The sequence below is a fragment of the Hydra vulgaris genome, chromosome 09, assembly GCF_038396675.1.
Source record: "Hydra vulgaris chromosome 09, alternate assembly HydraT2T_AEP".
Taxonomy (NCBI): Eukaryota; Metazoa; Cnidaria; class Hydrozoa; order Anthoathecata; family Hydridae; genus Hydra; species Hydra vulgaris.
In genome coordinates this window covers 35,320,153-35,335,788 of record NC_088928.1, presented here as the reverse complement: position 1 = coordinate 35,335,788, position 15,636 = coordinate 35,320,153, and the positions used below count along the sequence as shown (strand labels likewise).

Below are 15,636 nucleotides of genomic sequence, written 5' to 3'. Positions count from 1 at the left end.
GGATCAATCCAAATATCAGATTAGATTTTTTTGTATAGAGTGCTCAAATTTTAGCCTTTATACTTTTTAGTCTTTTATGTCACCCTGTGTTTTATGTCACCCTGCGTTTTATGTCACCCTGTGTTTTATGTCACCCTGTGTTTCGTTTAAGAACTACAAAATATAAAATTTATTGAACTTCTTCAACTAACTTCGTTTTTACAATAAAGCATATTATTAATTAGTATTAAAAAATTTTCATTAATGTAACATGAGTTTATAAAGCAAAAAATCTTACTTAATTTAATGTGTAACAGATGTACTTGATGATGGAATATTTCTTAATACAATATTTTGAGAATTTGCAAATACTTTTTATTTAGATGTTAACTTTATAGGTAAAACTTAATTGTATTACTCACATTTCGTTTTTTATTCTAAACATACCAAGTTGACTCAGAACAGAAATGTTATAAAACAATCTATGCTAGCAACCGAACATTAGCTTTTGAACTTCATGCATCCAATAATTAAAGCTCACTAGCAAAGATATATTACAATTCTTTATTTCAAAAACTAAACTTATTAATAGCAATGTTCTTTAAATTTTTTAGTTGGTTTAAAAACCAACTGAAGCATTTTTTTTCTACAAATGTTTGAACTGTCATGGGATCTTTAAACATACAGCATAATATAAAAAAATAAAATAAACTTGGTATAGAATTCTTTGCAAATGGCCAAACTTGTACATAAACAAACAATGCACAAGAAAATCACTTGTTGATTATATATTGGGTCTGGTTACTTTATTTAAAACTTGATTTTTATAGATTTTTATCTCCTCGATCATTTTGCTACCATCCTCGACCATCCAACTTTTATATCGTTGCTGAGATATTGTAGGCAGTTTAACATTCGTTAATAATATTTTATTGTCTTTTGATTCGCGTTTTTAAAAACATATATAAAATATTTTTATAATCAAACTTCGCGGATTCTTGCATGTCTGACGGAAGAAGAACTTATTGTTATTTTTAGACCAAAGACCGCAAAAACTAACAATATTGTCTCATTTGAACCCTATAACCAGACTTATTCCTTTGATCTTGTTGTTTTTTTAATTTTATCTTTAATTCAAAAAATTAAAAAAGGTTTATTACATAAATTTTTTATTTTGTTGAACTTTTGAATTGCTTTAAATAATGTTTATAACAGTCAACATTGAGTCTATTGTAAATATACAAAGACATATAAGTTAAATAATTAAATATATACAAATAATTTACAGTAATTTTCCAAAACACACCAGACTACAAATTGCAGTTATATAGTTTGTTAATTTGCTGGATGTCAATGTCACTCAGAGATTCTCCACCCAGCTCTTCTTCAGGATTATCAATAGACTCTATAGTATTGTCACCGTATTTTGAGAAAGCTTTGTTATTGTAATGAAGGATACTGTGTTTGTCGTATGGTGCTCCTAAAGTGTCAAGTTTTCCATGATCATAACTCGCAAAATTTTTGAAAGCATCTATAAAAAGCATAAAAAAAGAAGTAAATATTTAAGAACTATATATATTACAGTGGGCATGGTACGTTTTTAAAACGTTTTTGGACGTTTAACCTTGGTTTGAACCTAATAGAAAAGGTCTAAAGTACGTTTTAAAAACGTACCATGCCCACTGGGATAAAATTTTACCGTCTTTTAATTTTAGACTAAGCTAATGACTTTATATTGTTTAAAACATTGCTCATTTTCTTCTCACTGAAATTATTAAAGATAAATATGTGTCCGGTAATATTTTCTGATATACTAAAATTTTTAAAATTCAAATTATGTGCACATGTTAAAAACTATAATGCTTGGAATGTTATTAAAAAAATAGAGTTTCAAATTTTAGAAAGGAATTGCAAAGGGCAAATTTTATTACGATTGAGATCAGTTTGTTGTATAAACTTCTGGTTCATTCATTTAATTTGTTATATAACTTTTTAAGTTTATTATAAATGCATAATATGTATTATAATCAAAAATATACCGTCAGCAATATTCCACCAAAGTATATTTACATAAAGCTCGCGATCAAAACGAGACTGTTCATGAAAAAAACCGATACCGTGCATTAGCTCATGAAGTACGTGCATTTGTGTTTGACAACCATCTCCGATTGAAATAACCTGTTCCCCTCCCTGTCTTCCGATTGCTGAGTAACACCTTAAAATATTTTTTAATTTTGATTTAAATGTAAAAATAATAAATTTTTACGAAGCTTAAAATTTTGGTAATAAATTAATAACTTTAAGCAACAAAATGTCATTGTTATGCCATTTCATGATGCTGTTTTACAATATGCGCTTTCTGTAACAACTTATTCTTACAGAAAATATTTCCGTTATTATTACTCAGAACAAGTACTTAAGTAATTACTTACCCTTTGTCTTTAATGAAATGAATATAATCGTTATCAGTTGTTTTCGCAGGTACAAATTTTAAACATGTTTTTAATTCGTATACTTTAAACGAGTTATCTATAATTTGGCGAACTTGAGGCTCTGGAGAAATTAAAAACAAAACTTTAATTAGTGTTAATTGTACATAAATATACAGTTGTAAAATAACTACCGTAAAAAAAACTTGTTTGTCTACTATTTTTTATTTATCATTTAGGTCTTGCTTTTTATTTATTTGTTTCACAGTTACATAATTTTTTTTTCTTATAAGATTTGTTTTTTGTCTCATAAAATTTGTTTATGCAACATCTTTTGGAAAAATGACAGACATGTTGGATGACGTGACAGACAATCAGCAAGATGCTGTTGACAAGCATGTTGTCGATTGACATATTTTTACAGCTGTCATAATCCTGAGTAGTTAAATTATTATTCCTGGTTTTATCAATAAATATATGATTGGGTCAAAGGTGCAAAAAGATGACGGATAAAAAGCTTTAAACTCAGTACTTAAGTTATTTATTAATATAGAATTACTAAAATATATACAAATTTAAACCATCTTAATTTTGTAATGTAAATATACTTAAAATCTAATTGTAGTTTGGTTTTAATTTAGATAAATATTTGGGATAAATATTAAAAGTTTAGATTATTTGCTTGATTAACTTTTTTTTGTTCCTGTCATTTTTTTAACTACAGAAATATATTTTAAACCTATATCAGAAGATATGGAATACGGTATGATTCCTCCCTCCCACTGCATTATGTCGCCCTTCATTGCTTTTCTTTTCCTTCCGCTTCCAACCATGAACTCAGCCACATTTTTTGTTACTAAAATGTCTCCTTCAACGACCATTTTTTTGGCTGGAAGAGCTAAAATAGAAATAAAATAGATTTCCAACAAACGCAGGTTTACAAAAAAAAAGTTTCACATAAATGTATATAATTATATATTATATATATTTAAAACGGTTCCACCACTAGGATTTATGGGGCTTTAAAACGATAAATTTAAAGACCCTAAAATTAATCATTATTATAACATTTATTTACTCAAAAAAACAAAAAAACAAAAAAAAACTGTTTTATTTTTAAATTGTTATTTTAACATTATCTTTCAAAGACTAAAATACATTGATAACTAACTAAAATTATATTTTTATCAAAAATATTTATTTAGGATGTTTATTTACGAATACAATATTTGTTAAACAATTCTTTTCATTATTTAATAAAATATTTTAAATTTTAAATTATTTAATACTTTCATGTTTTGTTTACTAAATTTAGTTTATTCAAAATTTTCTTCTTTTTATTTTTATAATGCAGTATTTGAAAATGAATTTGATTATTTAAAAAAATTCAAATAAAAGAAATTCGTTACGAAATGCACGTACGGATTTAAAATGACCTTGCTGACCAAAACTAAAGCCTGGTTTCCAATGTTGTAGAAATTTGCAAGTATATAACAATAGTTGTATATAATATTTTTAGTTGCATTTGTAGCAGAAATAATTTTTTTGAAATTTCCATAGCATAAACTTTATTCAAACGTTGCTGTCTGAATTACACCTTTGAAGACTATGTTTTTATATAAAAAACCAATTGTTTCAAAACTGTTGGAAATTCATAATGCAATTTAAAAAAAAAAAGAAGTATTTTAGGCAGTGTATCCTTTTTTTGGCCAGTTAGATGTTATTAACGCAGTTTTTAATTATAGTTCTTTCAATTTTGAAGTTCTTGTATAATTTTTTTTATTTAAATATACTTTCAAAACTTATATATAAATATTTATTTCCATTGTTTCATATTTTTATCTAATAGTTTAATTTCTAGACTATAAGCAATAGCTATGTAAAAGACCTCTGAACAGGTCTTAACACAACTTTCGTCAACTAATTAAGTAAGCAGTCTAGTTAATTAGCATTTCTAAACGCAATCTTTGAATATATTCAAGTATATTTTTAGTATTCGTATAATAATAATGATTTTTATTATTGTATATTTTATTTCCCAGTCTAAGAACTAGATTTTTTGCAGCTACCTATATAAAAGATTTCTCAACTTAATTCCCAATTCACTCATAAAACCATTGAATGCTTAACCTTATTGACATAATAATCGCTAATATAACAATATAATTTGTTCACTAAACCATGAATCCGTTGCTCTGACATTTAATCGGTAATAACGTTATACTTAAGAAATGACATCTACAAAGGTTTTTAATTATATATAAAGCAATTTACCTTTACTAGTCTGGAACACAATGCACATACAAACCAGAACAAGCTTTCTCATTTTCTCCTTAAAACAAATTTTAATATTTGTTCAAACTATTTTAAAACACAAAACAGTTTTGTATTGAGTAAATAAATACGGCCCAGACTTTTTAAGCGAAATAACTTTAAGTTACAACACCACATAACTAAATAAAAAAAATCAGGGGGTAGTAGTTATCTTTGTATCTATTTAAACTTTAGGTTTTTCTTCTGTAAGAAATAACTGTATGACTGTGTAAATATTTAAACCAGATAACTTATTGCAGCAACTATGAAAATTGTCCAAAAAAAAAGAAAAAAAAAAGAAGCTTTAAAATGCTTTTATAACTTTTTCGATATAGAAATAATTTATTTTCAAAAACCTCCTGATTCTTAATTTAAAGCCAATAAAATAGCTACATGTGGTTCATCAACTTTAAAAAATGAAACTTTACAAATTGCAAATGTATGGTGACGCTTTAAGCATTCGCATGTTTTCCCTAAACGACAGATGGTAAAAACACTTTAAATGGTGATCTGAGCAAACTGATAATCTCCAGATTTGTCCTGCATGCATTATTAATGAACAAATAACGATACAATAAAAAATGAAAATATAAATCGACGATGGAACCCTAATTGATAATTCTTATCTGACACATTGCTTTTATTTTTTTATATAAAAAAAGGGTTTGATTTTTTATGTTGATTTTAGAGATTTATCAATGAAATTTTTTAATGAAAGGAAATAACACATCCGGAGATAAAAATGAAATCAACTTTTTTTTCCTTAAATGGTTATCGCACCAGATTTTAAGTTAAAACCTTGTGATTATTATATACAATAACATTTTATTAAAACTAATGAGGCTATTCATAGCTGCATCTATTTCGACTACCAATAACCATTTACAATTTTAACAGCAAATTTCACTGCTGTTTCTATGCGGAAAGAAATTGCTCTGAACTCTGTCTCATTACATGTTATTTAGTAACTTATAAATAAAACCTTTGAATTGTAACATAATGAGATTAAAAAAAATTGCTGGAAAGTTTTTTTTTTTTTGGGTTTAATAAGCTTTTTCACCAGTTTTTTTGCGGAAACAATATTTTAATGCTTAGTTACTAGGAGGAGGAATTTCGTTTTTCAAGTGATGATCCTATAACTATTGGTGGCATAATGACCTAAAACTAACAAAGACATAAAAATAAACTATAAAAATGCAAAAAACTCTCTTTGTGTAAATCCATTTTAAAGTTTCTTCTACATTTTGAAAATTTGCTTCAATAACTGTTTGACTATTATATTGACTATTATATATTGCTTATATTCCAGTATTAACTACATTTTTGATGTTTAAGATATAAGAGAATAAGTTAGTTATAGAAATTAATTACCCTTCCAATATTTCAAAGCCAAGAAATCGTTTTTATGAGAATTTTATTGAGATGCCACTGATGCATTTTTTTAAAATTATGTCAGACAAAGCAGATATTAGAAATAAACCATTTTCTTATAGAATTGGTTTATATTCTTAGATCAAAGACTTCAATAAAAGAAATCTCATTTGAAGTATGTTAAGTACGGAAAAAAATAACAAGGCCATGTTTTCCGGAGAAATCTGTGCAAAGGAAAGTAAACACTGCTATTCAATGTTATAAGTTTGCAATTAAATCAACACAAAGTACGAACAAGGAGACAAGTGTTATTATTAGCTGATATAAATTATTTGACTTGTTGCTAACAAAATGCTAAATTGAAAGACAAACTCTTACATGAACTTAAGAAATCTTTAAATGGGTACAAAGGTCAATGAAGTATTGTGACAGAGGCTATTACAACCCATCCGCGAGACCTGTCACCTAAAAGAAATGAACTTGAAATAAATTATTGTCTACTGTTTTATACAGACAATTCTAGTTGTAAAAGTCATTAAAAATAGCGCAAGTGATTATTACACCACCTCATTGAAACGTGCAAAGATTACTAGTAAGATGGCAGCTAAAATAGCTGAAAATGAATGTTGTAAGGCAAAGATTGCCGAAGCTGTACTCAACGCAGTTAGTGAGGCATCAATTAGCAGATCTGTACTCCAAAAATTTATAACACTCGCACATGAAATAAGCTTAATTTGGTCTTATTTCAATCCTTCTAAAGAAATGTGGAGCTTATATTGTGATGGTAAGAGCATAAACAAACAACTTTATTATTCGACTTGCATTTTGTGCAAGTCTAAATCTTTGGTTATATCGTTGAAAATATTAGAGGAAGGCAACTCTTTCTCTATTTATAAGATGTTACACAAAGTTATTTTGAAATTTAATTTATTAAATAAAATTTTTGTTGTAATATGTGACATTAGGCCAGTAAATACATGTTCTAAAAATATAGTAAATAAATTTTTTGAAAAAAAGTATTCCAGGTATCACCGTTGTCTACTACATGTTTTTTATCTAAACCTACAGCATTTTAATAGAACTTAAAATTTGATTCCAGCATCGCTTAATATTAATTCCTGGTTCATTAATGAGTTGACTAGTAACTACCATGATTTAATTAAAAAAAGTTATTAAAAGTAAGAAATATGGCAGAAAGGATTATACGGAATTGGATTTGTCATGTAAAGGATACAAGACTTATCGAGACACAATGAATTTACCCGCAATTCGTTTTTCTTAACCGAATTTTTATTTCGAATGCACAAAGGAATTCAAGAGCTATCTATTGCTTAAAATATGTGTTTATGACCCAGACATAAAATAAAAAAAATAGAAGCGTGTAATTTTATTGCATATCACTCAGCCCAGCCATGGTTTTCTTGCAAAAGAAATACTGACAATGCAACGAAGTTAAAATTGGCATTAAATGGTAATTGCTTTGAGTGTTTGGAAAGACACTGTGATATTTAAAATAATTTTCCTTTCGACACCGATTACACAAACCAAGTACGCAAAAGGTTGCTTGGGAAAGTTAAAATATTTCTTCAAATAAACTTCACAAACTTAGAGGCTGCATTTCTGAGACATTGTAATAAACTTTGATCTGTCTATCTGTTATTGTAATAAAATATTGTAATAATAATTTAGTGTTTGACCTATATTTACTTCATAACGCAATGTTCAAAGGTTTAAAACCGAAAATTTATAATTCTACAAGTAATATCCTTACCCCAAATTGTATCGATCATTATATGCTGTTCGCATGGTGTTGTCAACCGTAGGTAAATTTTTTTTTCAATTAATAATTTATTTTTTGAAGGATCAGATCACCAATTAGTGGTCTGATGAAAAATCTTGTTTCTTTTTAAAAAACATAACTTTTCAACAAATTTCAAAAATTGTTTTAAAAAACTTTTACCTACTTTTACTAACTCAAAATTTTGTGGTCTTAATTTTTTTATTTTTACATATTTTATGTTAAAATAAATAGTTTAATATTTGCTAAGGAATTTTTTATGTTAGTTTCTTACCAAAAAGTAGTTTACTTTAACATTTTAAGTCTGAAATGAAAAAAAAAGGTGACTTTTGCCGTTTTTAACCTAATCTGCCTCACTGTGCGACATGTTTGTTCTAAAGGTTATTCATTTTGAATTTTGTGCGACGCTTTAGGTTTGTTATATTCATTTTGAATTCATTTTAAAAGGAAAATCGACCAATTTTAAAAGTTTTGTTTAAATTTTGTTTACAAAGTTTATAATGGTTTAAATGAGTTAACTTAAATAAACAATTTTTTGAAAACATAGTGTTTTGAATCTTTTGATAGAGCTGAGAGAAATTTAAACTTGGTGCGCGGCCATTTTAAAGCAAAATTTATTTTAACACTTAAGTTCAATAAACTTTTATAAGGTTTAGCATTTGAGTACTTTAGATTAAGTATATTAGTGATGTAGTGATATATGTCGTATATAGTGATATAACAGTTAGTGAGTGCTCTAGCAGTGCTAATTAAGGGAGGGAGGGGGGGGATGTTGAGGACTATTGATCCTAGTATTGCAATTTCGGAGGCCTTTATTCAAGATAAAAGATTTCCTTAAAAAAACTCTATAAATGAAATTTTTGATTAATGTCATGGAAACTTGCTTTCTGCTTTAAATAGCCCCCGGCCCCGAAAAATCCTAGTTCGCCACTGGGTGCAAGTCATGTCTGTTTTTTGAAATGATTTTTAAATTGCCTATGTTCTATGACATTTTTTTTAAAACGTCAATTTTATCGCAAGTTTGAAGTGGTAGAGCTAAGATACTGTTTTTATTATCAAAGGTATGAAAAGTATGTGTTTAAGTACATTATTTTGGATGAGTTTTCCAGCAAACTTTTTTTGTAGTGGATTTGCAGTGGACCGATATAGATATTTTGAGCGGTTCATTGTAATTTTGCTCATTGGTTACATAATGGATTATTAGGGGCATCCGCTATAAGTAGCCAGCCAACAATTTTTCAATATTTGATATAGTGGCTAGTTATCGGCTGGCCGTTTTGTAACCAATGATAAAAATTACAGTGGACCGTCTAAAATGTCTATATAGGACCGCTCTAGGATGTTCTGCTATAGAATGTTTGCTGGGTCTACAGACTATCAGTTTGTTAAAGTATGCTGATCTAACGTGCACATAGATACAATCGAGCTAAACCATACAGGAAGGAACTTTATTAAAATGACAAGAAGAATTTATTGATCAACATTAAAAATATTTGTAAAGTTAAAGAATAATCCAATTAGGTTTTGTTTGTTGTTTTAGCCAAAAGTCATTTTAGAGGCATGCAACTGCATATAAAGAAAGTGGTGTTAACTTATATTGTTGGTTCTAGTTTCACCTTTGCAAAGTTTTTAGTGAAATCTTCAAAGCTACGCTGTAAATTGAAAATAGTTACAATGTGCTGAATGACATAAAAACAAGATGGCTAGCAATTATCTTAATAGAATCGTAATTGATAAGGCAACATTTGGATTATAATTTCTTAATAAGTTGGACAACTTTTTTGTTATAATTTCTTTCATAATGCTTATCATTTTTCATTTCGTAAAAATAAAATAAAATTTGTAAAATAATTTGTAAACTTTATAGACTTATAATAATTTACAAAAATAAAAGATTTGAATTTAAAACAAGGTTTGCATCATATTTTGGGTAGCAAATGTTTTAGCACACTGTTTTTTAGTAATAACATCTGTGGATGCTATTCCTAAAAAACTCGTTGTTATTGACTTTTAACAAAATTTCAAATGCTTTATAAGTAGAAGTTGGCTTTAGAGATTAAAAAATTTGCAATTTGCTTTTAATTCAGAAATGATTCTGAAACGGGGTTTTTAGCGCCAGGCTGCTTCTTTTTTTTTTTTTTTTAATGACTTATAGTAATGGAAACATTTCTATTTTGTGTATGCGTGTGTATATTAAACATATTTTCATTGGTTGTAATCAAATTTACAAAAAAAAGGAAATGTTATCAAATTAGTGAAATAGATTTAAGTATGAAACTAAAAAAAGAAAAAAATTTAATGAAGATACGCTAAACCGCATGTTTTGATTTAAGAATAACTGACGCTATTTTTTAAATATCAATATAGTTATTGTTGTCGGAAAAAATCATTGTTGAAACAGAAACAAATCCTTTTTTGGTTTTTAAAAAAAATGAATAAGTAATGAATAGGGGAGAGGAGGGCACATTAGGACACTTTTTTAAAAAGATATTACAGTTTGTACTGTTTGACAAAAAATTAAATTTTTTGCTGAAAAAGTTAATTTAGGTATTCGTTCTTCATAAAAAAGCAAAGTCGAGCTAGTTCAAATAAATTACAGTTTTTTTTTCTTCATATAAACCGAAGCTACCCATTGTCCAAAACTACCCCACAAGAGGGGGTAGTTTAGGACAATGTTGGGGCAGTTTAGGAAATATAATAAGAAGACAAGAAATGTTTCTTAAATCCTAATTTTTTCGTTTAGCAGTAATTATTAACAATAAGAGAATCAACAGAACTATTGGGAGTAACATAATTATTCTTATAAAGATCTCAAACCATTAATGAGTTTTTTTGTATACTCGAATAAACTAAAATGAAAATGCTATTCAATCACATATCACTCTTATTAATAAAAAGATATCAATAAAAAATTAAAGACTGTGAATACAAAATAGATGTAGGTAAACATGAAATTTTTCTTTTGTTCGAATCGAGAGAATTCATAACATTCAACCAAAATTTGAATATTATACCAGAACCTCCTGACATGCTTTCTGCATTGTTTGGAATAGGAAGTTTAGCTAAGACTTCTGCAATTGGCACCGACCACTTATTTTGTATATCAGAAAAGTAAAAAATATTAAATCCTACTTTTTTATTCAAAAAATTAACAACCAAAATATTTCCATTTATTTCTTCAATTCTGCAAACAAAAGCTAACGTTGCATTGTTAACTGTTGAAGCACATTGTACTAAAAAAAATCTCCATAATTTAATGCTTTTGTTTTCAATTTTTCTGTGTATACAACAAACTTGTCTTTGAAATTTAAACTTATTTTATTTTGCAAACAAGAATTACTTTTATTGTGCATACAGGTAGAACTAGAGACTGTTGCAATAACTAATTTTTTTGGGGGGTTGATATGTTTGTTAAATAGTTTCTGTTTTGTGTAAGTTAAAGATTCTGTTTTTGGTGGTCTTTCTGGTGTGTCTGTTAAAATTCTTGATCTTCCTTTTTTTCTGCCTCTTGATGTTTTCTTTCTTGAAGGTGCTTTTGGGTATTGTCTAATCATTTCAGGAGATAAAAATAGTGCAGATGGCTGTGATGGCTCATCAGTTGAGTTTTTATATGCATTAAATGACTAATTATTTGGCAGAGTAGCTTAAAAGTTTTTTATATAGAATGATCAATAACATTTGAAATTTTAAAATCAACGAAGCTTTTTTTATTATTGTCATTATTACTAGATTGATAAGAGATGCTATTAAGGCTTCTCTTATCAATCTAGTAATAATGGATTGTTACCTTTGAACAGTCGAAATCTTCATTTGTAAATGCATTTCTTGAAAAAGAAAAAATACCACATTTTTTGAACCCTGCAGTAATATTATTTGGTGTAAATAAGCTATTATACGCAGGGGTTACTATACTGGCTAAATCATGAACTGTTACAGTTCTTCCAGTTTGATTTAACAACCAGTCATTTTGAGATACAGAAAGTTTTTGTTTAAAAGGACCCAATACTGAAACATCAAGAGGTTTAAGTCTATGTGTACAATATGGTGGGAATGTAAGTAAAACAATTCCATTTACTCTGCAACAGTACATTAGCTTTTATGGTTATCTAGCAATAACAAAATCTCCTTTTTTATATTGCATTTTGAATGTAACTTTAAATGTTGGAGCACTCATATAAAAAGTGCTCCTGTCATCCATCCACTACTGGGATTGTTAGCAAATCCAACACAACCATTAGGTCATCTTGTTAGCATACGCTATTGAAATCTTGCTCTAGGATAAGTAAAAACTGGTGGTATAGTGTTTCCAACTGCATTAATAATAGCACACATAGTTACACTTAACATGACACTTGTTTTGTCTAGGTTAAATATGCGTCCTGGAGAATATTTTGACTTACAGAGTCAGAGTCTCTAAGTACAGACTTTGACTTACAGAGTAAGAGTCTCTAAGTTAATTTGAAATTCATTCACATTTTGACGGTTAAAATTTGTTGCTCTTGATAGACTTGTATTTTCTGAATTGCGCAGAGAAAGCTTTTTGTGTCTTATCATAAATCCTTTCATCCATTCAATGCCAGCAATTTTATTTTGGCTCCATAGTTCAGGACATTTTTTCAAAGCATTACTATATTCATATGCTAATGCTAGAGTATTAACTCTAGCTTGGTAATAAGTTAAACTATAATTTATTTTTGATGATTTCAACATATAACTTTCTAACATAGCTTCTTCTACATTTGTAAATACTTGATTCACAGAATATTTGGTTGAAAAGTTATCACTTTTCGATTTTCTATTATTTCTGAGCATTTTTATTCTGTAAGCTAATGTACTTTTAGAGTACCCAAATACACCAGCAGCTTCTCTTAACTTCATTGTTTTATCAAATACATGTTTTACTACAATTTTTAAATTTTCCTCGTTGATAAATCTTTCACATTTCTTTTTATAATTGCGCACCATCTTTAAACATAGTATAATTTTATTTGAAGATTGTTATGATTCGCGTTATGACACGTCCTAATGTTATGACACGTTCTAATGTGCCCCGTGAAAATCTTCCGATGCTGCCTCAACCCTGATCTCAAGAAACATTCCACAATTTCTTTGTGAAGAATTTATGTTTTATCGTTGAATTTTTAATACAATGGCAGAACATATCCCTTTCACTAAAAATGCAAAAAATAATTCCTTGGGTGGAGTAAATTTCTTTGTAAATCCTTACACTTAAGAATTAAAAAAATTAGAAAAAATATCAAAAACCACAAAACGTTTGTAGAAAAGCTACCTGACTGCCTTTGAGAAAAAAATCCTATGACGCTTATGTGTGATAGTATTTTCATTCGACGAATATATTTAACTTTGTTGAAGAGATAGTATTTTTTGGATTATTCGCGTTGTCCTAAACTACCCCTGTCCTAAACTACCCCCCTCTCCCCTAATGTTACTAAATAAAATATAGATGTATAGCAGACTAATTTTTTTTTTGAGGAACACAGTTTAAAAAGATTTCACATAGCGGACGTAGACATAGCGGAACACAATTCAGAAAAAAGTGTTTTAAAAAGAACACAGTCAAAAAAAAAAAGATAAAGAGAGAGAGATTTTATAACGTTGAAATTAAAAATAGAGAGATATTATGGAATAAGTAAAACAAAAATTCGTAAAAACAAAAACTTTGGTGTCTAAAAACAGAAAAATATTAAGTTAAATTATTAACGGTTAAATTTATAAACTGCACCCACAACTAGTTTATACTTTTTTGAACGAGTTCCGCTTCAATTCTGCTTGCACACCTATTATTTGTAAGCATAGTTTTTTTTTATTTTTTATTTTTATTTTATATTTATCTATTTTCTGAGTTAGTTCTGAGAGGCAAAGAATACAACAAAACGGAACATTTGTTTTGCCAGCTTGACATTTGATTTGAGCATTTGCTATTGTCGTTATATTTGTCAACTTTATCGAAGTCAAGTGTCATTAGGCTTCTTTTAATAACTTTTAAAATCTAAGTTTATACGTCATTTAGATTTCTATTTTAGATTTATTTCTATTTAGATTTATTTCTATTTGATTATTAAATATTTTTTTTAGTAAAAGCAATCTTCTTGTGTATAGAGTTCAAGCAAAATGTGTATAGAGTTTTTTTTATTTTTTTTATTTTGAAAAATAAATTTAGTTTAGAAATTTATATTTGTGATAACTTAATAAAGTTTGTTGCGTAATTAAGCTTAGAAAATTTCTTTTATTAAAGATTTAACTTAAGTTTATTAGAGACATAATGAATAAAATTTTCAAATAACTTGATCATTCTAGAAATAAATATGAAATCTGACATTTATTATGTAGGGTTGCTAGACGTCCGGCTTTTACGGAGGAGAATACAGCGCCAAACTAGTAAAAATAAATTTTTTTACTGTGTTCTCCGTCGTTAAATTCGGATATCCGGTATCCATATTTATATGTAATTAAAATTTTAAGATAATGTCCGGAGTTTCATTGGGTCCGCTGTGAATATAATAGTGCCCCTTATAAAGTAGTTTAGCTATATTAATAATATAACTAGCAGAGACTTAAGTGAATTTTTAACTAAAACTATAAATAAAAACTTAAAAATGGTTCCAAAAGAATCTAAAACAAAACTGCCTTAAACAATTAAAAAAAAACTTAACATTAAATAAAAAGGTGTGCGTTGTCAATATGCTTTGTTGTACAATAAGATACACTGTTAGTATTTGTTATTAAAATCAAAAAAGCTTAGATCAATCAATTTGATGTTTTAAAAAAAGACTGAGGTTTTGCGTCATTCAAAAATTTAGCAGTAAATAATTCGAGCCAGTTTACACTTGTTCAAATTTGAACTTAGTCAGTTTTTTGGCAATTGCTTTGTGCTTTTGATGATTTGCGCTTATGTTAATTTGCACTTATGATATTGTTTGCAAATTCTTTCGGCGCACTTATGCCAATTATAAAATTCTTATTAATCAGCCTTCTCGGTCTAAATTTGTGTAGTGGTAACTCAGCTCTGGTTAACATACTACTGTTATCTGGTTAACATACTACTGTTATCTGGTTAACATACTACTGGTATCTTTAATGATATATTAAGTTATGATTTAACATATAGTATATTATAAATAACAATCAGTTAAGTTGATACTATGACTGTATATGTTATTTAAATTGTTCAATTTTAAATATTTTAAAAAATTTTAATAACAAGTACTCAAGTTTGAACTTAAGGAATATTTTAATGACACTATATTTATTACAAACTTTTAAAAATATCGAATAAATAAAAGATTAATTTTTAATCGTTCAATTTACAACATTTTAGTACATGTTAATTAAAAAAAAAAGGTTCAACTAACCTGATCTCGAATTTTTTAATTTTTACCTTACACATGATTGGTCTTTGAAAAAAAAAGCCACTTAATAACTGCAATCCTTTGTTATTATAAAAAAAATTTATGTATTGAATTCTACTTTCTTGTTTGTTTAGCGATCTTTTTTTACAATTTTATTAGAGTTTTATCATTCTTACAATACTTGTCATTTTTATATATTTTCTGTTTATAAATAAACATTATTTTAATAATTATTATAAACTTTTATCTTCAACCAGGTATCAATATTTTTTATAAATATTTTTATAATAGGCATCAAGGTAGACATTTAGAAATTTATAGTTATCATATTATTTATTATATTATAAATACAAACTAAAAAGTATTTTAGTAAATT

At 27.3% G+C, this 15,636-nt stretch overlaps 1 protein-coding gene across 2 annotated transcripts; it reads right to left on the bottom strand.

Moving 5' to 3' along the window:
* Positions 1-1,230: 1,230 nt before the first annotated feature.
* On the bottom strand, positions 1,231-15,344 carry LOC100213063 (zinc metalloproteinase nas-13). 2 transcript variants are annotated; one of them, XM_065805521.1, is made up of 6 exons: positions 15,264-15,344; positions 4,683-4,740; positions 3,148-3,306; positions 2,412-2,532; positions 2,019-2,194; positions 1,231-1,510 (listed from the first exon to the last, which is right to left on the bottom strand). In XM_065805521.1, the coding sequence occupies exons 2-6, from the start codon at positions 4,732-4,734 to the stop codon at positions 1,290-1,292; spliced, it is 729 nt and encodes a 242-aa protein (XP_065661593.1). In that variant the 5' UTR covers positions 4,735-4,740; positions 15,264-15,344; the 3' UTR covers positions 1,231-1,289. The 2 variants fall into 2 exon arrangements, with proteins under 2 accessions (XP_065661593.1, XP_065661592.1); XM_065805520.1 differs by having other exon boundaries at positions 15,290-15,334.
* Positions 15,345-15,636: the final 292 nt, after the last annotated feature.